The sequence below is a fragment of the Schistocerca nitens genome, chromosome 6, assembly GCF_023898315.1.
Source record: "Schistocerca nitens isolate TAMUIC-IGC-003100 chromosome 6, iqSchNite1.1, whole genome shotgun sequence".
In the NCBI taxonomy this organism is placed as follows: domain Eukaryota; kingdom Metazoa; phylum Arthropoda; class Insecta; order Orthoptera; family Acrididae; genus Schistocerca; species Schistocerca nitens.
Genome location: NC_064619.1, coordinates 77,911,986 through 77,933,884, shown reverse-complemented (window position 1 = coordinate 77,933,884; position 21,899 = coordinate 77,911,986). Strand labels below are relative to the sequence as shown.

The 21,899-nt window shown below is 45.8% G+C and overlaps 1 protein-coding gene across 1 annotated transcript in view; it reads right to left on the bottom strand.

The window, feature by feature from the left end:
* The window catches only part of LOC126263235 (general odorant-binding protein 70-like), a 146,159-nt gene that overhangs the window by 43,142 nt on the left and 81,118 nt on the right, over positions 1-21,899 (bottom strand). The window contains exon 3 of the mRNA XM_049960318.1: positions 1,727-1,814. Within this exon, the coding sequence (XP_049816275.1) occupies positions 1,727-1,814 (88 nt within the window). The remainder of the gene's footprint in view (positions 1-1,726; positions 1,815-21,899) is intronic.

Below are 21,899 nucleotides of genomic sequence, written 5' to 3'. Positions count from 1 at the left end.
AGCAACGAAGGACCATCTGTACTGAACTGCTTGTGCGTTACAGGACTGATAGTGACAATTTTTTGTCCAACGTCGTCACTGACAATGAAACATGGGTTCATCGTTTCGAACCGGAAACAAAACGGCAGTCCATGGAGTGGCACCACATCGCCTCTCCTGCAAAGACAAAGTTCAAAGCCACACCCTGAGCCAGTAAAGTCATGGCGACGGTCTTCTGGGACTGCGAAGGTGGTATTTCGTTTGTTGTCCTCCCGGATGATGCAACGGTCGACTCTGTGGAGTATCGCACTATCTTCAGTAAATCGACCATTAGTGTGTTATCATTCGGGTATACATGTCCTTAATGTAAGGTGGAGTAAGGTCAACGCATTGAATGGAGATTATGTTGAGGAAAAGAGTTTTAATGCCAGAAGACTAGGGAACATGATGTATTGGAATACTGAATAAATCCAACCTATTTCCAGAAGATATTGTGTTGTATTAGTTGTTGAACTCCCTTCGTACTACGAATTCCTACATCCACGTATTTACATGTGTTAACTGTTTGCATTGCCTCATGGGATACAAATTTCCTGCCTTTGGAGAAGCGCAGAATTTTATACATCTTAACACTTAAAACAAGTTGTCTACTATCCACCATTTTCAAACCTTGTCATGATCAGACTAAAAACTACTTAAAATTAAATTTCTACGTAGATTATGAAATTACAAACTAATAGGAAATAACGGGAGGTAGATCAGACCCGTGGAGAAGTAGGAAAATGAGCGAGAGGTTAGTAGGTATTTAGCAAGAAAACTGGGAATACTTTACTCCGGACTGTAAGCATCAGTTGGGACGAAAAATGGTACAGGCTATAAACATCGTAAAATAAAAGGTGAACGCCGGCTGCACTGGCAGAATTTTAGGAGGTTGTTCATCGATATTTTCTGAGAGTTTTGATGCAGATGAAACTTGGTCTCTGGTAGCTCATTGCAGAATACTCCGTTTCGTTTGATTTCTAATCCTCATCTATCTTTCTATCCTCATCGTGTCCCAGAAGGAACGGTAAACATACAAGGATGTGACATGAAAGATTATCTGAAGCAAAATCTTCATATTGTCGGACGCCAGATTCCGAATGGTTCTATTCACGGCCGACACTTGCTGTGGACAGCAATAATATCCGCTTTATTTTTCGCCCTGGAGCATGCATTCAGCACTGTTCGGCTCTACCTGGGTTACGTTTATCCAGCCGTGTTAGTAGTTCACTAACAGTGGTACTCAGCAATATGGACAGTGATATTGACGAAGAGGTTGTCGTTATGCAACTCGTGTATGGGTTTCATTGAATGTAATGGAGGCATACCACAACGATGCTATGTCGAGCCCTGTTCTCTCACCGACGGCCGCCACAGCACAGTACTTCTGGATCTGTTGTCGCTTTCCTCGGTGTTATATCTTGTACAATTTGGAGACTGCATATAACAGTCCTTTGCTTTGATATGACGCTATTCTGACAAAAATAAATGTTATGTGGGGTAACAAAGTGATTAAACGACAGAAGCATAATTACTCTGCAACGAGCCAGCATAGACGACGGGTCAGCTCTACGAAAATGTTCCTGAACAATATTTGAAATTCACTGGTGACGTTCCGGTTTACCGTGTCTACCACAGATAACTGTAGACGTTGGTCGTGCAGAACGAGCACGGAGGGACGCCAGCCGCCGCTAGAACGCCGACTCACCCCTGAGGATGGCGTCCTTGAGCTCCTCGGCGCAGAGCCCCATGTCGTCCTGCACACCGCTCGACGCCGTCGTGGGGCACCACGGCGCCTGCGAAGCGAAAAACAAAACTCTGAAACACTTGGTCACCGAATCCGAGGACATGTAGTTCAAATTTCTGTGGCAGTATGCCATGTATTACACTCTATTTTGCAGCGTTATTCAGTTCCACATGCTGTCTACCTAACGTTTATTGGCAAGTTTCTGAAGCATAGTTGTGTATAAACATGGTTTAAAAATTTCAGCTTCCCATCCCCTCTTCTTGTTGGGAGCACGTGGCATCCCTCAAGACTGAGTGTGTTTCAGTTCCATGTTAGCCGGCCGCGGTGGCCGTGCGGTTCTAGGCGCTGCAGTCCGGAACCACGAGACTGCTACGGTCGCCGGTTCGAATCCTGCCTTGGGCATGGATGTGTGTGATGTCCTTATGTTAGTTAGGTTTAAGTATTTCTAAGTTCTAGGGGTCTGATGACCTAAGATGTTAAGTCCCATAGTGCTCAGAGCCATTTGAACCTTTTACAGTTCCATGTTGCCAATGAATGAATTAAATGAAGAAGAATTTGTAGAAAATTTTTCTTTATATCTCAGTGTTATCTAAACAAATTACACGTGTGGCATAAATATTGTCTTTATGTGCAACTCATACTGACGTCCCACCCTAATCTGACGCTTTATCTTTTCAACAGGTGGCTCACAATGTGATTCTTAAAGCGACAATGACGTTTACATCATACAGACGACTTTACTTTTAATACAAGTAATGTTTGGATTATTGTTAAACTACACTGTACTGAATATCTGATTTAGTATTTCGTAATATCAAAGGAGAATAGTGGATCTCTGTACGCATGTAGTTCAGGTTAATAATGTATTAACTAACCATCGTATACACGAACATACCAGTGCTAATGTTGTCGGAGAAGAAACTCAGAAACACAGTCACAGTGGTAAGTTGGTTATCATACTAGACTGCTACATGGAGGGCCGTGAACTCAAAACTCACCTGAACTCTAAGATTTTAATTTCTATATTCGAGATATATCCACAAATGTCAACAATATTGTACTGGAATGTTCTGTAACTATATGTACCGTATGTTTCTAGCAGGAGGCAGTTCACTCCGCGCTCTTGTATGTGCAAGTGCTGCATAAACGTTCGTTAAGTGAAGTTAGTGTTGTTCATTCATCTAATTACACCTTCTTCTACCTGACAATTTCTTAGCAATCAAAATTGTCCATAATACTACTAAAATGAAAATTGAATAGCATTTTATGTTCATGCGTACCAAACTGCAGTATTTGATCTAACGAATATGAATCTGAGATTAAATGTTCAGGTGACAAGTGTGGTAGTAACTGATATCTAAAATAATTAATATTAACTAAAACACAGTGGAAAACTAGGTGTCTGCATTGAGGTCTTTTTGCTTCCTGCTTGAATAAAGTTACATCAGTGAGAGAAAAAAGTTTTGAAAACATGTCTAAAACCGAGTCCTACAATTCATATCAGGTATTTCTTAGAATCTGATCGTTGGTGTGTCCTACAGAATCTATTATGTCACTATGAATAAAAGTTGGTGATCACTGTCAGTAAAATTTTCTAAAATGAAGCATATTCTTTTCTGAAAATGGGAAACAAAAGCTAAATATCTGTATCATATAGTGTGAGCGGACTGAGTAAACATACACCGACAATCCAATAAGTTTCGAGACTGCCTTGTTAAAAAATAAGGAAAAGTTATGATTTTCGTTTCAGGGCTCCAAGCTTTTGTCATAGTCTCCTGCCAACTGAGTACAATACACACAACGTTCGTGCGGCCACGTGAAAATATTACAAAAGTTCTTCGTTGGGATGCTGTTCAACACGCTCGTCACATTAACGTGAATGCTGCCTACATGGTCAAAGCCTTCTCTGTTCTTATCAATTTATGCACTTTGTTGTTTTGTGGTAGGTTCGCGTCGATAACACCACGTTCCGTCACTCGTCTTAATTTTTCCCATAAAAGGATTGCCCTTCTGTCGAATAGCAGCAGCGTCGACGCGTTGTCGTTGTTGCTCGGAAGTCAAAATGTACAAGACAAACTTTTCACACACCTTTATCTTTTTCAAAACATGCTACAGAATGTCGTGAAGACTTCGTCTACAGACGTTGCTCATTGCGATTTGTGACACATCAACTTTGACACACTACGACCCAACGTCCACTACCTGACACTAGCTCCTCACAGCTGACTAGTCCAATGCCCGTATGTTGTTGACAGTTGTTAGTTAAAGCCGTCACCGTAGATGCTGCGCTGAAATTTGCTAAATAAAATTCATTGTTGGGTGTGGCACTGAAACTCAGGTGTGAGAGCTAAGCTCGCCGAATAACCTTACAACTGCCCTGATTTAACCGCTGAGACGCGTCTACCCTTGTAGGAATCTGTGACCCTCGACACATTACTTCCAGCAGCACGTTGCTGTTCACGACAGCTGATTCTGGCAGTGGGCAATTTTTCCTGAACGAGATACACTCGGTACGTGATGGAACTAGAGAAGCCAAGCCATATACAGGGTGAAAAGTATTTAAACTGACAAACTTTGGTAGGTTGTAGGGGGCGTCAAAACAAATATTTTTCCGTAATGTCATTTTTTCCTATGAGCATTATTTAAACCGGTGGAGGCCGTATTACGCTTTTCAGTTGTTAGAGGCTGTATTACGATCTTCAGTTGTTAGAGGGCGTATTATGCTCTTCAGTTGTAGGCAACTGCTGTCCACCAGTGTAGTAGTGCATTGTCTCTGTTTACTAATGGAGCGATACACCTGGAGTGAGTACACCGATATGGTTGGTGCGTACTACGTAGCGCACCACAATGGACGAGCTGCACAGCGGGTTTATCAACAATATCCTAATTGCCGTACCCTGCGTCATACGACCTTTGCTGCTGTGCACCAACGTCTCCATGAGACCGGGTCGTTTAGCAGATTACTTGGACAGGGATGCTGACGCACGGTAAGAACGCTGCAATTTGAGGAAGCTGTCTTGCAGCATGTGGAGGGGGATCCTTCAACCAGCACTCGTGCAATTGCACGTAACATGGGGACGAATCAGACTAATGTAAGAACAGTCCTTCGAGAGCAGTTGTTATGTCCATTTCACTTACAGCGTGTCCACAACCTGGAACCACTAGATTATCCACGCAGAGCACAGTTTTCTCAGTGGTACCTGGAACAGTATGAAATGCATCCTACATTTCCATCCTCTGTGTTCCTTACCGATGAAGCAACATTCGGGAGTGATGGAGTCTTCAACACGCACAATTCGCATGTTTGGAGTGAAGATAACCCACATGCCACAGTTACTAGCGCTCATCAAGTGCGGTTCTTTGTTAATGTGTGGGTCGGTGTTGTTGGGGACTGTTTAATTGGGCCGTATCTGATGCCTAGGCCATTAAATGGCAGGCACTATTACAATTTTCCCTCCAGAGCATCGCCAGAATTGCTGGAAGACGTCCCGCTCCCTGCAAGACATCGCATGTGGTTCCAACATGACGGGGCGCCGGCACATTTCAGTCCTCGTGTGCGTCGATTCCTGGACCTACGGCTCCCACAATCGTGGATTGGCAGAGGTGGTCCTGTACCATGGTCTGCTCGATCCCAGATATGTCCCTTCTGGACCTTTTTTGTGTGGGGAGAGATGTGCAACCCTGTTTACGCCAGTCATGTTGCATCGGAAGATGATCTGGTTGCCCGGATAGTAGCAGCAGCAGGAACAATTCAGGATACTCCTGGGGTTTTTGCCCGTGTCAGACAGAACATGATCCGACAGTGTAACCTTTGTTTACGTGTCAATGAAGGTATTTTTGAAAATCTTCTGTAATTGAAAATTGGGTTGTGTTGTCTCTTGGTCATAAAAATGGAAAAGTATTTGTTGCTTTAATTACTTTGCTGCCAGAGAAATCTTCCTCTACCTTTTTAAATATTCCTCATAGGAAAAAATGACATTAGGGAAAAATATTTGTTTTGATGTCCCCTACAACCTCCCAGATTTTGTCGATTTAAATAATTTTCACGCTGTAGAAGAAGACACTTAGCAGGCTCTTCCCAGGATCTTCTATGGGAAGAAAGGAAGCAGGACAGTCGCGAACTGATGTGGCCCTATGGCTTAATGTGAATCGTTCTGCTGTTTTTCGGATGTGGCGACAGTTTATAGAGATCGAAACTGTATCCCGAAGTCAGGGCGGGGCCGCCCACATGTAACGTCAGAAAGAGAGAACAGTTATTTGGATGTAAGGGCCCGACGGTACCACCTTAGCACTGCACATCAACTGGTATGTGATCTCGCAGCATGTAGTGGACGCGTTTTAACGCGGCAAACTGGGTGCAGAAGGCTTCAGCAGAGTGGCCTGTATTGTCACAGACCTCCTGTATGTGTACCTCTGGCGTGTCTCCACAGAAGGGGGCGTCTAGAATGGTGCCGTCAACATGCCTTGTGGGTCGAACAGTGGGCCAATGTTGTTTTCACAAACGAATCCCGATTTGGTCTGCACAGTGATTCTCGACGGATTAGCATCTGGAGGGGAGGTGCGGTACGATTTCCGGATCCAACCGTTGTGGAAAGAGACCGATATCGAGGAGGATCCATAATGGTGTCGGCAGGGATCATATTGATCACTCGAACACCTCTTCATGAAATTGTACGGTTAAATCGGCAACGTTTAACTGCTGTCAGTTATCGTGACAAGATGTTGGGATCTCATGTGCGGTTGTTGCGACTTCGTGTGGGTCCAGACTTCGTATTGCTGGTCGACAGTGCTCGACCTCATAGAGCACGCGTTGTTGATGTTTTCTTGAAAACAGATGATGTTGAGCGCATGGCGTAGCCTGCTCGCTTTCCATGTTATAATCCCATAGAGTACGTCTGGGATTCACTAGAGACACGGGCTGCTTCACGTCAGCACCCACCAACCACTCTCCAAGACTTAACAGCAGCGCTTCAGGAAGAATGGGCGTTCTCGCCTCAACATGAGATTGATGGCTTCATTCGCAGCATGTCCCGTCGCTTGTCAGGCTTGTATTGCTGCCAGAGCGTACAGCGCATTAACCAGTTGTCGGAATGTGTGTGTAAATCCGTTACGTTGTAAAAACCGAAGATCGTTTTTGTCTACCGTTATGCATGTTGCAGTTGTTTACGTTGTGTACTTTTTCTATTGCTTCTAACTTATTATCACCCGATTCTACTGATTTGTGACAAAATAAACACAACCTTGGAAAGTTTCAGTTTGTTGCTTTACTTTTGGACAGCAGTGTATTTACATGACGCGCGTAAATATTCTGCTCGCCGTGGTGACAGAACCGGTCTCTCTCTCTCTCTCTCTCTCTCTCTCTCTCTGGCGACGATGTATTTGTTAAGTGTTTTATGCAGATTGATTGTGGCTAGAAATAAGTTCGCATATTACCGAAAAGTTTCGTGTATTTCGCCAGAAGCATCAAACACACGAATTTTTACGTTTAGAGCAGAAAATGTATTGTAAACCATATGACTGATTTCTGAGCCCAAATAGTACTGGTATTTATTATATTTATGTATCAGAAAGATTGCTGCTTGTCAGAAACCTAGGACTAGTATGTAAGTCCGCGAAGGACCCAACCATCTTAAAAGGAAAAACTGGCATTGTGAAAGATTTTCAGTGAACGTAACTTCCCTGCAGAGCATAATGGGAATAGAATTGTAGCAGGGGCTGTACAAGTACACTCAGAAAAAGGCTCCAGAAAACATCGTTTGATAAAGTAAGAATAATGAAGAGAAAATACACAGACGTACAAAACGTCTTCGAACTAATAAAAGTAGAAGATCTAGAAAAACTAAGGAAGAGTGGAGCAGAGCACGACTGCAGTATTGCCACTGGTGTTCAGTTTGTAGGTGTAGAAGCTGCTGACTTCTTGTTATTTGTATCAGCATTACTCGATGTAGGTCCAGAGCATGGCGAGGCTATTAACCTTGACATTTGGTGAAAGCAGATCCTCCCTTGTCCAGGTTTGTCCTGCTGTTGGATCTATATGATCCGTTGTTAGGCATTATGCCACTCTGCACGGGGCTGAGTGACAGGGAGTGTCCAAGACAGTAGCAGATGTTTAGGGCCTTACTTGTCTTGTAACCCGTGGTTCTCACAGAACATACTCACCGTCCGTTTGACACATTGTTGCGGAACTCGAATGTGTACGTTTTTTTCGCTGATCTATTAAGCTTCGAGTAGTTCTCATCGTAAAAATCACCCCCTGCGGGTTCGGGGGTTAGAATAGGCCCGCGGTGTTCCTGCCTGTCGTAAGAGGCGACTAAAAGGAGTCTCCAATGTTTCGGCCTTATGTGCAGGTCCCCTCTCGGGTTTGACCTCCATCTTTCTAAATTATTCCGAAGAGCGAGCCAATTGGGGAAGGGCGCCTTACATGGTGCACTGTCTCCGTCGTGCAATTAGACCTTTAGCCGGCTTTCTCGTCGTTGCAATGGCGTCCCGCTCGTTTTCGATCTCTTGGGCGATTACCACGCTGCACTCTGCAGTGTTTCTTTTATCTGCGACGACGACTTTGGACAGTTTTGCACCTAAGATCCAGCACGGTAGCCAGTCCTTTGTGGTGGGGCCGCCATGTACCCTCTTGGTTGTAGCCCCCTGACAACACAGGGATCGCTCTACTGATGCCTGCGCCGTAACCTCCCCACGTATGCCAAGGAATAGATGCCCATCTCCCTGGGGCATCGGGACTCCCGGCAATGGCCATCCTGCCAGGTGGCTACCTGATTGTCCCTCGGACCCCGATGAACACGCCGGACGAAATGTACACCTCGTCGCTCTAAGTTGGCGCGCAGCTCGTCATCGGACTGTAAAAGGAGATCGCGGTGAAAAATAATTCCCTGAACCATATTTAAGCTTTTATGGGGGGTGATAGTGACAGAAACATCCCCCAACTTCGTACAAGCGAGCAAGGCTCGTGACTGGGCAGAGGATGCCGTTTTTATTAAGACTGACCCTGACCGCATCTTGGACAAGCCCTCCACCTCCCCGAACTTGTCCTCTAAATGTTCTACAAAGAACTGAGGCTTCACGGACACAAACGATTCCCCGTCAGCTCTGGTACAGACGAGATACCGGGGCGAATACCTGTCGCTCTCATTCATAGCCTTTCGTTCCTCCCATGGCGTGGCCAGGGAGGGGAACGATTTGGGGTCATACACATTAGCCTTAAAGTGAGCTTTGGAACGCTTAGAGACAGCTGACGGCTGGCCGCCAGCGAGAGATGATGTACCACGCTTCATTGCCTTCATCTTGGCCTTCGAAGGTGATATCTTACCAGAGAAGGTCAAGGTGATGGTCTACCGGTGTGACGTCAAACCCTATATCCCTCCCCCGATGCGGTGCTTTAAGTGCTGGAAGTTCGGTCACATGTCCTCTCGCTGTACTTCTAGCCTCACATGTCGAGATTGTGGACGCCCATCTCATCCCGATACTCCATGTGCTCCGCCTCCCGTCTGTGTCAACTGTGGAGAGCCTCATTCCCCTTGCTCGCCGGACTGTAGTGTCTTACAGAAGGAACGCAAAATCATGGAATATAAGACCCTGGACCGACTGACTTACACTGAGGCTAAGCGGAAATTTGAACGGCTACATCCCGTGCGCATGATGTCATCTTATGCCTCCACTGTCACTCCTGCTCCAGCTCCTTCAGCTGCAAGATATACAGTCAGCTCTCAGAATCAGAGGACCTCACCTGCCCCCTTGACAATGGGGGCCCCTTCTCTTGCTGTTGCTCCCACACCATCTACCTCGGGAGCAACACCCACTAAACCATCGGGGACACCAGTCCCCCCTTCTCAGCCGGAGAAGCGTAAGTCTTCTTCGGTTTCTCTCGCTCGGAAGGGATCCCTTGGGTCACTCCCTTCCCAGGTTCCTACCAACGGCATAGCAGACACCAGCCAGTGGCTCAAGCAGCCACAGGTCGCTGGTCGACGGGCTTTGCGTTCCACTTCGGTCCCATAGACTGACTCCAATAAGCCCTCTCACCAACGGCAACTAAAGGAACAGCGAGAGAAAACGACTTTGAAGACTCGTAAGTCCAAGACACCTGCGGTGGCACCTACTCCACCGCTACATAAAGGCTCTGCATCTGAGGATGAGGTGGAGATCCTTGCGTCCGCTGAGGACCTCGATCTCGCCGATCCCTCAGACGCAATGGATAGCACTTGCACGGGTGCTCCATCGGATGCGGCAGGTGACCCAGCGGCGTAATCTGCCTTCCCAGTCCCGTCACGCCTTTCTCCGCAATGGCCAATACCATCCTCCAGTGGAACTGCAGCGGTTTCTTCCACCATCTACCTGAGCTCCGCCAACTTATCAGCCTTCACCCTTTCTTCTGCATTGCTCTCCAGGAAACTTGGTTTCCAGCAATGCGAACCCCCGCCCTCCGTGGCTATCGGGGTTATTATAAGAACCGAGCAGCTTATGAAAGGGTGTCTGGTGGCGTCTGCATATATGTCCTTCACACTCTGCACAGCGAGTCTGTCCCTCTCCAGACGCCTTTAGAGGCTGTCGCTGTACGCGTGTGGACGCCACAGGCTGTTACCGTCTGCAGTCTTTACATTCCACCGGATGGTGATGTCTCGCAGCATGTCCTGGCTGCACTGGTCGCCCAATTGCCGCCACCTTTCTTGCTATTGGGCAACTTCAACGCCCATAACCCTCTGTGGGGTGGGTCAGTGGCAACAGGTCGAGGCGCCATCGTTGAGCATTTATTGTCGCAGCTCGATCTCTCGCTGTTAAATGATGGTGCCTTCACACACTTCAGTGTGGCGCATGGCACCTACTCCGCCATTGACCTTTCAATCTGTAGCCATAGCCTCTTACCGTCTGTCCAATGGAGTGTGCATGACGACCTGTGTGGTAGCGACCACTTTCCGCTCTTTTTGTCACTACCACAGCGTCACTCTTCTGGGCGCCCTAGCAGATGGGCTATGAATAAGGCTGACTGGGACTTGTTCTCCTCCACTGCCGCTTTTGAACCTCTCTCTACTGATGACATTGATGCGGTGGTTCAATCGGCCACCACCGGCATCGTTACTGCCGCCGAATCTCCCATTCCCCGTTCTTCTGGGTCCCCTCGGCGGAAGATGTGCCTTGGTGGTCGCCTGCTATCGCTGAAGCGATTAAAGATCGCCGGCGGGCGCTCCAGCGTCACAAGCGACATCCCTCCATAGACCACCTTATCGCCTTCAAACGGCTGCGTGCACGGGCCCGCCTCCTTATCCGCCAAGGCAAGAAGGAGTACTGGGAGCGGTATGTGTCCACCATTGGCCTCCATGTCACTCCATCGCAGGTCTGGGCCAAGATTCGACGCGTCTACGGCTATCGGCCACCTGTCAGCGTCCCTGCGCTGTCACTGAATGGAGCAGTTTGTACTGACTCCGACGTCATTGCAAATCGCTTAGCAGAGCATTTTGCTATGAGTTCCGCTTCTGCGAATTACCCCCAGGCCTTCCGCTCCATTAAAGAGCGGATGCAACGTCGGAGCCTTTCGTTTCGCACCAACCACCTAGAATCTTACAATGCTCCATTTAGTGAGTGGAAATTTCGCAGTGCCCTAGCTGCTTGCCCTGATACCGCTCCTGGGCCAGATGGCATCCACTGTCAGATGTTGAAACACCTTTCAGTGGACTGCCAGCGGCGCCTTCTCGATCTTTACAACCGTCTTTGGGTCGAGGGGGAGTTTCCGTCGCAATGGCGGGAAGGCATTGTCCTCCCCGTTTAGAAACCTGGAAAGAACCCTCTGGAGGTGGGCAGCTACCGTCCCATTAGCCTCACCAACGTTCTTTGCAAGTTGCTTGAACGGATGGTGAGCCGGCGCTTGAATTGGGTACTGGAGTCTCGGGGCCTTCTGGCTCCGTCTCAGGGTGGGTTCCGTAAAGGCCGCTCCGCCACAGACAATCTGGTGAGCCTGGAGTCGGCCATCCGTACTGCCTTTGCCCGCCGTCAGCACCTGGTCGCTGTCTTTTTCGACATGCGGAAGGCGTACGATACGACATGGCGTCATCACATCCTTTCTACGCTTCATGGATGGGGTCTTCGGGGTCCTCTGCCGATTTTTATCCGCAATTTTCTGTCGTGTCGTACCTTCCGCGTGCAAGTCGCGGCCTCGTATAGTTCCTCCCACGTCCAGGAGAACGGTGTGCCACAGGGATCTGTTTTAAGTGTCTGTCTTTAATAGCCATTAACGGGCTTGCTGCGGCCGTGGGAAATTCTGTCTCCGCTTCCCTGTATGCTGACGACTTTTGCCTTTACTACAGCTCTACTGGCATTGCAGCTGTTGAACGTCAGCTACAGGGCGCTATCCGTAAGGCGCAGTCTTGGGCTGTAGCGCATGGGTTTCAGTTTTCGGCAGCCAAGACCCGCGTAATGCATTTCTGCCGGCGCCGAACAGTCCATCCTGAGCCGCGGCTTTATCTTGCCGACGAACTGCTTGCTGTGGTGGAGACCCACAGGTTTTTGGGGGTGGTTTTCAATGCCCGGTTGACTTGGCTGCCTCATATCCGGCAGCTCAAACAGGCGTGTTCGCGGCATCTCAATGCTCTGCGATGTTTGAGCCACACCCGCTGGGGCACCGACCGCTCTACCCTGTTGCGGCTTTACCAGGCGTTAATCCATTCCCGTCTGGATTATGGGAGCCTGGCTTATGGCTCAGCATCCCCATCTGCGTTGCGGGTGCTGGACCCCATTCTCCACAGCGGGATACGCCTTGCCACTGGTGCTTTCCGCACCAGCCCTGTGGACAGCGTCCTAGTGGAGGCAGGTGTCCCTCCACTGCGGTTCCGACGCCAACAATTACTGGCTGCTTATGCTGCCCATGTTTTTAGCTCGCCCGGGCATCCAAATTACCGTGTCCTGTTCCCGCAGTCAGTCGTCCATCTGCCAGAACGTCGGCCCCGGTCGGGTTGTACGATCACCGTACGCGTCAAGGAGCTTCTCTCCGGGCTTGGGCTTGTCCCTGTTCCACCTCCTTTCCGGGCACCTCTGCGTACACCCCCGTGGTGCGTTCCTCGCCCTTGCCTTCGGCTAGACTTGGCACAGGGCTCGAAGGACTCAGTCCCTCCAGAGGCCTTCCGCCGCCGCTTTTATTCCATCCTGGCCACGTATCAGGGCTCTGGCATTGTTTACACCGACGGCTCGATGGTTGCTGGTCGAGTCGGTTATGCGCTCACTCTAGGGGACCAATCTGAACAACGTTCCTTGCCGGCTGGCTGCAGCGTTTACACTGCTGAGCTGGTCGCCATCTTTCGAGCCCTAGAGTATATCCGCTCCTGCTCAGGTGAGTCCTTCGTTATCTGTAGCGATTCCCTGAGCAGTTTACGAGCTCTCGACCAGTGTTTTCCTCGTTCCCGTCTGGTGATGGCTATCCATGAGTCCCTGCATACTCTTGCGCGTTGCGGCCGCTCTGCGGTCTTCGTGTGGACCCCAGGCCATGTTGGGGTCCCCGGTAACGAGAATGTTGACCGGCTGGCGAAAGAGGCGACTAGTGCACCATCTCTGGACGTTGGCCTCCCGGAGACAGATTTGCGAGCGTTCCTACGCCGCAAAATTCTGGACCTTTGGGACACTGAATGGCGCGCCCTGCCTTCACGCAACAAACTTCGGGCCATCAAGGGGGCTACCGGTGTGTGGCGCTCCTCCTTGCGGGTCTCTCGCGAGGAGTCTGTTGTCCTCTGCCGGCTGCGCATTGGGCACACGTGGCTGACGCACGGCCACTTATTGCGACGAGAGGATCCACCTTTATGTCGCTGCGGCTCCATTTTGACGGCGGTCCACATTTTATTGGACTGTCCACTTTTAGCTGTGCTCAGGCAGTCGTTCGCACTGCCTGACACGCTCCCTGCCCTTTTAACAGATGACTCGGCTATGGCTGACTTAGTTTTACGTTTTATTCGGGCAGGGGGTTTTTATCATTTAATATGAGTGTTTGTGTTTTATTTTATTGTTTTGTGTTGATTCTGGCTTTTGGCCTACGGTTTTAGACTCGTTTTTTAATGTGTTCTCGGTGGTTGGCTTTTCCATTTTTTGTTACTGTGGTCGACCAACCACAATGTGCTTTTATTTCGTTTTGTCTGATCTCTGTCGGAGTCTTTCTTATCCCGTGTCGTCTGACGTCTTCCCTGTTCTTTTTTATTCTCTTTGGGCGGTTTTAATTTTTTTGGAAAAAGGGACCGATGACCGTAGCAATCTGGTCCCTTTGATCCCCCAAACCAACCAACCAATCATCGTAAAAATCAACATTGGGCATTTATGGAGCTATCGTCATATGAATAAACTACTTTGTCAATCATCTAACAGGTGGGTGATTTGCGTATGTTGAAAGTAAGACTGAAGCTAAAGCACTGCTTGGAAAATTCTGTGCTTCTTCAATTTCTATTTGCTGATTATTCCAACTAGTCTGACACATTATGTCTGGGGCTCTAAAGGAACATTTCACGTGTAAGTATAAGATGTAAATTTAGTGTCAGCTGGGAGAACGTCCATTGCGATTTATTGTGTTTCATTGCATAAAAGGCAGCCGACAGTTCAGTAAAATCAGAACCAGCAGTCTCTATTCTATCATCTACGTTCAAGATCAAGCGATAGTAAGACTTATCAGCCCTACATTAAGTTGTTCTAGAATTTTTTTCAACAGGAGCTCTGAAACCATTGGTCCCATAAGCTCAGTTAAGTGTCAGACTAGAGAAATTTTAAAATTATTAAGGTCTTGGATTCCTGTTCTGACGTCAGTATTCTTCTCCATAGTTTAGGGACTTCTTTTGCTGCGTAGTAGTCACTCGACGTAGACCTTATTACCATATGTGTAATGAGACTTTCCTGATTTATTTTCCCTGTTCCATTCTAAGTGAAACAGGTGTCTGAGTTTGGTATAAGATTGAACACTGCATGTAGAAGTTTCACTATTTGAAAGGAAAACACATTCTAATGTTCAGCAAAATTACATATATTTCTACAAGAACCGGCTTTCGGCTTCTCAGGCGATCTTCAGAAGACTACTGAATGTCGTGAACACAGATAAAAAGTGATATCTGCACAGAAGATACAAAAATGACTTAGTGTTTACATATGAGATCACTACTTCTTTGTCACAGAGAAATAATTACATTAGCCGGCCGGGGGGGGGGGGGGGGGGCGTGGGTTCTAGGCGCTACAGTCTGGAACCGCGAGACCGCTACGGTCGCAGGTTCGAATCCTGCCTCGGGCATGGATGTGTGTGATGTCCTTAGGTTAGTTAGGTTTAAGTAGTTCTAAGTTCTAGGGGACTGATGACCTCAGAAGTTAAGTCCCATAGCGCTCAGAGCCAAATAATTACATTAACTAAAAAAAATAATATCTATGTAAGTCGCACATCATGTTTATCTGTGTATGCAACATCCAGTTGTCACCTGAAGATGGCATGAAAAGCCAAAGGCCGGTTCATGAATAAATAAATATAATTTTGCAGCAAATTAGAAAGTGACTTCCTATAGAGTATTATTATCATGCTCTGCCAAGCACCGACGGAAAATTCATTTAATGTTCTATAAGCTTCATTAGCGTGTACAGCTTTTTAAAGCAGAAGGCGTATATTTTGAACGAAAATTATCGTTTTCTGCTCTTCAACATTAGCCTGTCCTTTATCAAGATGTTAGGTGACGTATTATTTGAAGAAAGTCATTGTAGGAAAGAATTTTCTCTTTAGAACTCCACGATTCAGCCCTTGCTTCGTTGCATTCCTACCTCTTCATCAGCGATAGCTGAGTCACACTCTTTTTACTTGTATGTTAATCATATTCAAACGTATGGAAGTGATTGTCCTAAGAATTACACTACAACCATTTCAGTCATTAACGATGACGTTTGTTTTGTTTTAAGATACGTATACGGTCTGCACGTCAAACTAATTTCATAGAATTTACAGGTAATCGTTACATCTCACGAAAATAATATCAGTCAACATTTTCTTCGACTGAATCCTGTTACCGTATCAAACAGTAATGTATCTCGCCATAATCTTGGACTGGTCGCAACACACTGTTAACTATGCCAGAGATCCTTCATTTTCTCACATGCAATTAAAGTTTTGAAAAATATTTCTGCCTAAAATGAAACTAAAATAAGTCTAATCACCTGTTCAATCGAACGTTTACTACTGTGAACTAACTGAAGAAGTCCAACGTACTGAAGCCAGTAGACTACCCGAGCTAACCGTGAATGCTTGCATTCATCTACGTTTTGGCCAGATGAGTCTACCTTATGGACAACTGTTGTGGATACGCCGGGATAAGTTGAGCGGTTTCTACAAGCGCTGTGTTATTTATCAGTTTCATAGTTACTGGACTGTTAGCTCGAGTGGTCTGACGGTTTCATTATGTTTGCCATTTTCAGTTACTTCATAGTAGAGGAAATTCTACTGCACAAGTGATTGTACTACTTCTCGTTTTATTTTAGGTAAAAATATTTTCCCAGATTTTTAACTCCCTGCATGCCAATAAAGGATTTCCAGGCGTATCAGGTACGACAGAACATACCATAATAGCATTATCTGTGCTGATGCATGCGAAACCATGTTTGGGCATATTCGTAACTTTACATATCCTCTTTCCATTTTAGCCATACATCTGTGGAACGAATTTCTCTGTGTCTGACCGAAATCACACTGCGCTCAACAGAAATTGTTGTTACTATGGGTTCAGCTTTCTTAAATTCTGCTGCAACGTTCTCCCAGCACTCTTTCTTTTTCCTTCAGTTTATTATCGCTTCTCTACTGATTGTTCTTTGTCTCTTCTGCTAACGATTTTCTTTAATAACCTCTCTTCCCTTGACCTGTTTCTTTCTTCTCAAGCTATGATTGTGTCTGCACTGTTGTCTTCTCTTTCTTTTCCTATACCATTAACTTATTTTTCCAAGAGCGATACATTATGGTATATGCCCTTTTGCGAGTTACAGATGAGAGAGATCTGCTGGGGTGTATCCCACTACTTGGACTTTGAATATGATATTCACCTGCTGTGATTAAAAGTCAGTTAAGATTGATTTCCATCAGTGATTTCAGCGTGAGCAGAGCAGAAACAATTGCAGCCACCCTCGTAAGTAGCTCATTTAACAGAATTTAGGCGGACAGTTCTATGCTCCTCTTAAGGGGTCAAAAAGCAAGGTAATCAGGCCTTATTGAAAAATAATAGTTTTTCATTCGTATGAAGTAATGTTCGGATGACTTAATTTCACTCGCAAGTCAAGCGCCCCTTCCAGCAAGATGGCCTCGTTGTTTCTTGCGCACTATGGAAAAAGTATTCAGCAGAACTGTTGCCCAGTGCGGTCATTTTTCAATCCAGACAGCGGTTCGTCAAGATTCATTGCCTGCGGCATGCTCCACCGACGACACATCACTTACTAACAACGGAGACACGCCTTTTGCAGACTCGCTGGCGCCAGTCCCAAAAGACAACTCAGGAACTTGTGAGAGTTTTGCCAGTCGATGGTAGGGGAAGAAACGAGCATCTGCTCATGTCTCATAGGCTAACACCAAGACTAGAGTCCTCGTTGACCGCTAATATATGACGTGGTCATTTCTGATACTCGTAAGACGAGAAGAGGGTAGCCGCAAAGAACATTTCCCTGTTTTGATAGGTAAAACAAATAAGCAGAAGCCCTGGTTGATTGACGCGGGTTTTGGCGGGATTGTTTTTGTTGGGGCGCCAGAGTTAGAGAAGTGAAAGAGAGGAGAAGATTTTTGATTTTGGAGAGCGGCACAGAGAACATTCTCTTCTGGAAGGTGGTAGAGATTGGAGTTCATTTCGAAGAGCATCGGACAAGAGCAGCTTTCTGGTTATGAGACTGATGGATAGCAACTGGTCTTTACTTCGAGATCCAAGGTGGCAGGTAGAATGGTATTTTCACTACAGTGCTAGGATTTAATGGAAGATAGCATCGAATGAAGTTTAGGAAACATTTGATCATCTCACATTCGTTTCACGTCAGCAGTCACGTTTCTTTATGTTTCATTTCAATTCCTTCGAGATTCGGGACTCATTTTTTGTTACAGTGAATCCTGATTTGCCATTGACATGCTCGTTACGTAGCGGGGTGCACGGATTAATTCTGGAGCAGGTCTAACTTCTCCTTAATACCATGGGTAATACAATTATTTCTGACACTCCATTAAATTCGTGTCAGTCGATTTCTCTGGTAGCGGCGTGTCTTGTACAATGTTTTTCCCAGAATGTTGCTGACCACCAAACGAGCATTACTTGTAACTGAGACAGTTTAACACTTCATGTATTTCTTGTTATTTTTGAATGAAGACGTCCGTCACGTTGAGTTTATCTGTCTTTCCATGTGTGTAAATTTTGGGAAAATAAATGAACTGTAATCGAATTCCTCTGAATGTCATCCGGAAAATGGTTAACCCCATAGCACCTGAATGTACTCGTAGATTAATCGAGCCTGTCAGCCGAACTTATTTGTGAGGGACCTCAATTATCATAACAATATTATGGTGCAAATCTTCTTTTAAATCAAGGGAACTTCACAGCAAACATAAACATAGCCAACGCCTTAAAGACAAACAAAAATTACGCGAAAAAAATGGTTCTGAGCACTATGGGACTTAACATCTGTGGTCATCAGTCCCCTAGAACTTAGAACTTCTTAAACCTAACTAATCTAAGGACGTCACACACATCCATGCCCGAGGCAGGATTCGAACCTGCGACCGTAGCGGTCACACGGTTCCAGACTGAAGCGCCTTTAACCGCACGGCCACACCGGCCGGCAATGTGAGGAGGGCCATGCGAGAGGCGTTCAATGAATTCGAAAGTAAAGTTCTGTGTACTGACTTGGCAGAAAATCCAAAGAAATTTTGGTCTTATGTCAAAGCAGTAGGTGGATCAAAACAATATGTCCAGACACTCTGTGACCAAAATGGTACTGAAACAGAGGATGACAGACTAAAGGCCGAAATACTAAATGTCTTTTTCCAAAGCTGTTTCACAGAGGAAGACTGCACTGTAGTTCCTTCTCTAGAATGTCGCACAGATGACAAAATCGTAGATATCGAAATAGACGACAGAGGGGTAGAGAAACAATTAACATCGCTCAAAAGAGGAAAGGCCGATGGACCTGATGGAATACCATTTCGATTTTACACAGAGTACGCGAAGGAACTTGCCCCCCTTCTTGCAGCGGTGTGCCGTAGGTCTCTAGAAGAGCGTAGCGTTCCAAAGGATTGGAAAAGGGCACATGTCATCCCCGTTTTCAAGAAGGGACGTCCAACAGATGTGCAGAACTATAGACCTATATCTCTAACGTCGATCAGTTGTAGAATTTTTGAACTCTTATAATGTTCGAGTATAATGACTTTTCTGGAAACTAGAAATCTACTCTGTAGGAATCAGCATGGGTTTAAAAAAAGACGATCGTGTGAAACCCAACTCGCGCTGTTCGTCCACGAGACTCAGAGGGCCATAGACACGGGTTCCCAGGTAGATGTCGTGTTTCTTGACTTCCGCAAGGCGTTCGATACAGTTCCCCACAGTCGTTTGATGGACAAAGTAAGAGCATATGGACTATCAGACCAATTGTGTGATTGGATTGAAGAGTTCCTAGATAACAGAACGCAGCATGTCATTCTCAATGGAGAGAAGTCTTCCGAAGTAAGAGTGATTTCAGGTGTGCCGCAGGGGAGTGTCGTAGGACCGTTGCTCTTCACAATATACATAAATGACCTTGTGGATGACATCGGAAGTTCACTGAGGCTTTTTGTAGATGATGCTGTGGTGTATCGAGAGGTTGTAACAATGGAAAATTGTACTGAAATGCAGGAGGATCTGCAGCGAATTGATGCATGGTGCAGGGAATGGCAATTGAATCTCAATGTAGACAAGTGTAATGTGCTGCGAATACATAGAAAGAAAGATCCCATATAGTTTGGCTACAATATAGCAGGTCAGCAACTGGAAGCAGTTAATTCCATAAATTATCTGGGAGTAGGCATTAGGAGTGATTTAAAATGTAATGATCGTATAAAGTTCATCGTCAGTAAAGCAGATGCCAGACTGATATTCATTGGAAGAATCCTAAGGAAATGCAGTCCGAAAACAAAGGAAGTAGGTTACAGTACGCTTGTCCGCCCACTGCTTGAATACTGCTCATCAGTGTGGGATCAGTACCAGATAGGGTTGATAGAAGAGATAGAGAAGATCCAACGGAGAGCAGCGCGCTTCGTTACAGGATGATTTAGTAATCGCGAAAGCGTTACGGAGATGATAGATAAACTTCAGTGGAAGACTCTGCAGGAGAGACGCGCAGGAGCTCGGTACGGGCTTTTGTTGAAGTTTCGAGAACATACCTTCGTCGAGGAGTCAAGCAGTATATTGCTCCCTCCTACGTACAAATCGCGAAGAGACCATGAGTATAAAATCAGAGAGATTAGAGCCCACGCCGAGGCATACCGACAATCCTTCTTTCCATGAACAATACGAGACTGGAATAGAAGAGAGAACCGATAGAGTTACTCAAGATGCCGCCCGCCACACACCGTCAGGTAGCTTGCGGAGTATGCATGTAGATGTAGATGTAGATTTCTGTCAGTCTACAAGCCAGAGGATAAAGTCCTTTATATTTATATTGACCATTGGTGTGACTCTTGTTAAGTCATTAACAGCATCAATGACAACTTACTTTCACTTACTTCCTCCCCACATAGTAGTAGAAAAGTTTCATTCAGTTCACCTTGCCAGAATAACAAATTGTGCATGTCGTTTGATAAACGAGGATAATAGATAAAAAGATTACAAGGTGTATATGGAAAAAGCTGACTGAAAAGTGGAGTTGAAGAAGAATATAACAAAATTCCCACTTAATGAATTGTTAGCAATAGTCTATTTCGCTAATAGCTCTACTTATTCATTTCAGCAAAGAGTTTTCACCGAATTTTGTACCCCAGATTTCTTAGTACCACAAGAATAAGTTGAAAAGAACTAACGTGGAAAGCCACAGCGATTCCTTTGCGGGGGATTCAATTTCATCTCCATGCTTCTCCCAAATGTGTTCTACATTCAACCACCAAAGTTTTCTGTTAGTAGTCCATCCATCTTTATAAATGTTTCCTCCGGGCTTCCTGGATTTCCCTGATTTACTTCCGGCTAATAAAGGGTGGTTTCGCTTAGAAATGCTGTTATCTCTACTTCACTAATTGTTTCCAGCCGATTATGCTGCTCGTATACAAGGATCGATGTTGAAGTTAAAGTGCGATCATGATTCCATCTGCGGTCTAGAAGACCATCGAACACAGGGATCCATATCAACTTATGCTCCGTCCAGTCAGACTTGCTAAATTAATAATAATAACAACACACGATTACCCGATGCGGCATGCGACGACTTCCTGATTCGCATGTTGTTACGGAATCTATGCAGATAATTGTGTAGTGAAACAAAGACAAAATAAGTACTTAATTGCTGTCATATTGTTGTTATATATTTGTGTTGCTCCTCAACGTTGATAAATGCCAGGACATACGCATATTTTGTTGTTTTGTTCACGCTGCATATTCTGTCATTGTGGATCGTACTTATCACATCATAATGAGCACTATGGGACTTAACATCTGAGGTCATCAGTCTCCTAGAACTTAGAACTATTTAAACCTAACTAACCTAATGACATCGCACACATCCATGCCCGAGTCAGGATTCGAACCTGCGACCGTAGCGGTCGCGCGGTTCCAGACTGAAGCGCCTAGAACCGCTCGGCCGCACCGGCCGGCTAAACTGTTGACAAATAATGTAAAGGGAGAGGTAGCAGGAATATTTGCAGAGAAACTTCTTTAACTTTATTTTTGTTTCCATAACGTGAATAGCGAATGTAATCTAAATTTCATTCTGGTCGAAATCATATAACATTTTTCCGAATATATGGGATTGCTTATTTTTAAACATAGGCCGCACCCTCTATTGATCAGTTAGAGCAACAATTTCGGCAGAACAACTGAGTCACTCTCACGCTCTTTCTGTACCGTTACTTTATTGATATTCAAACACTTGTGGAGTTAGTGCTACACATTTCGGTTAGTTTTTGTCTCTTGTGTTTCCCACCCAGTCTAAC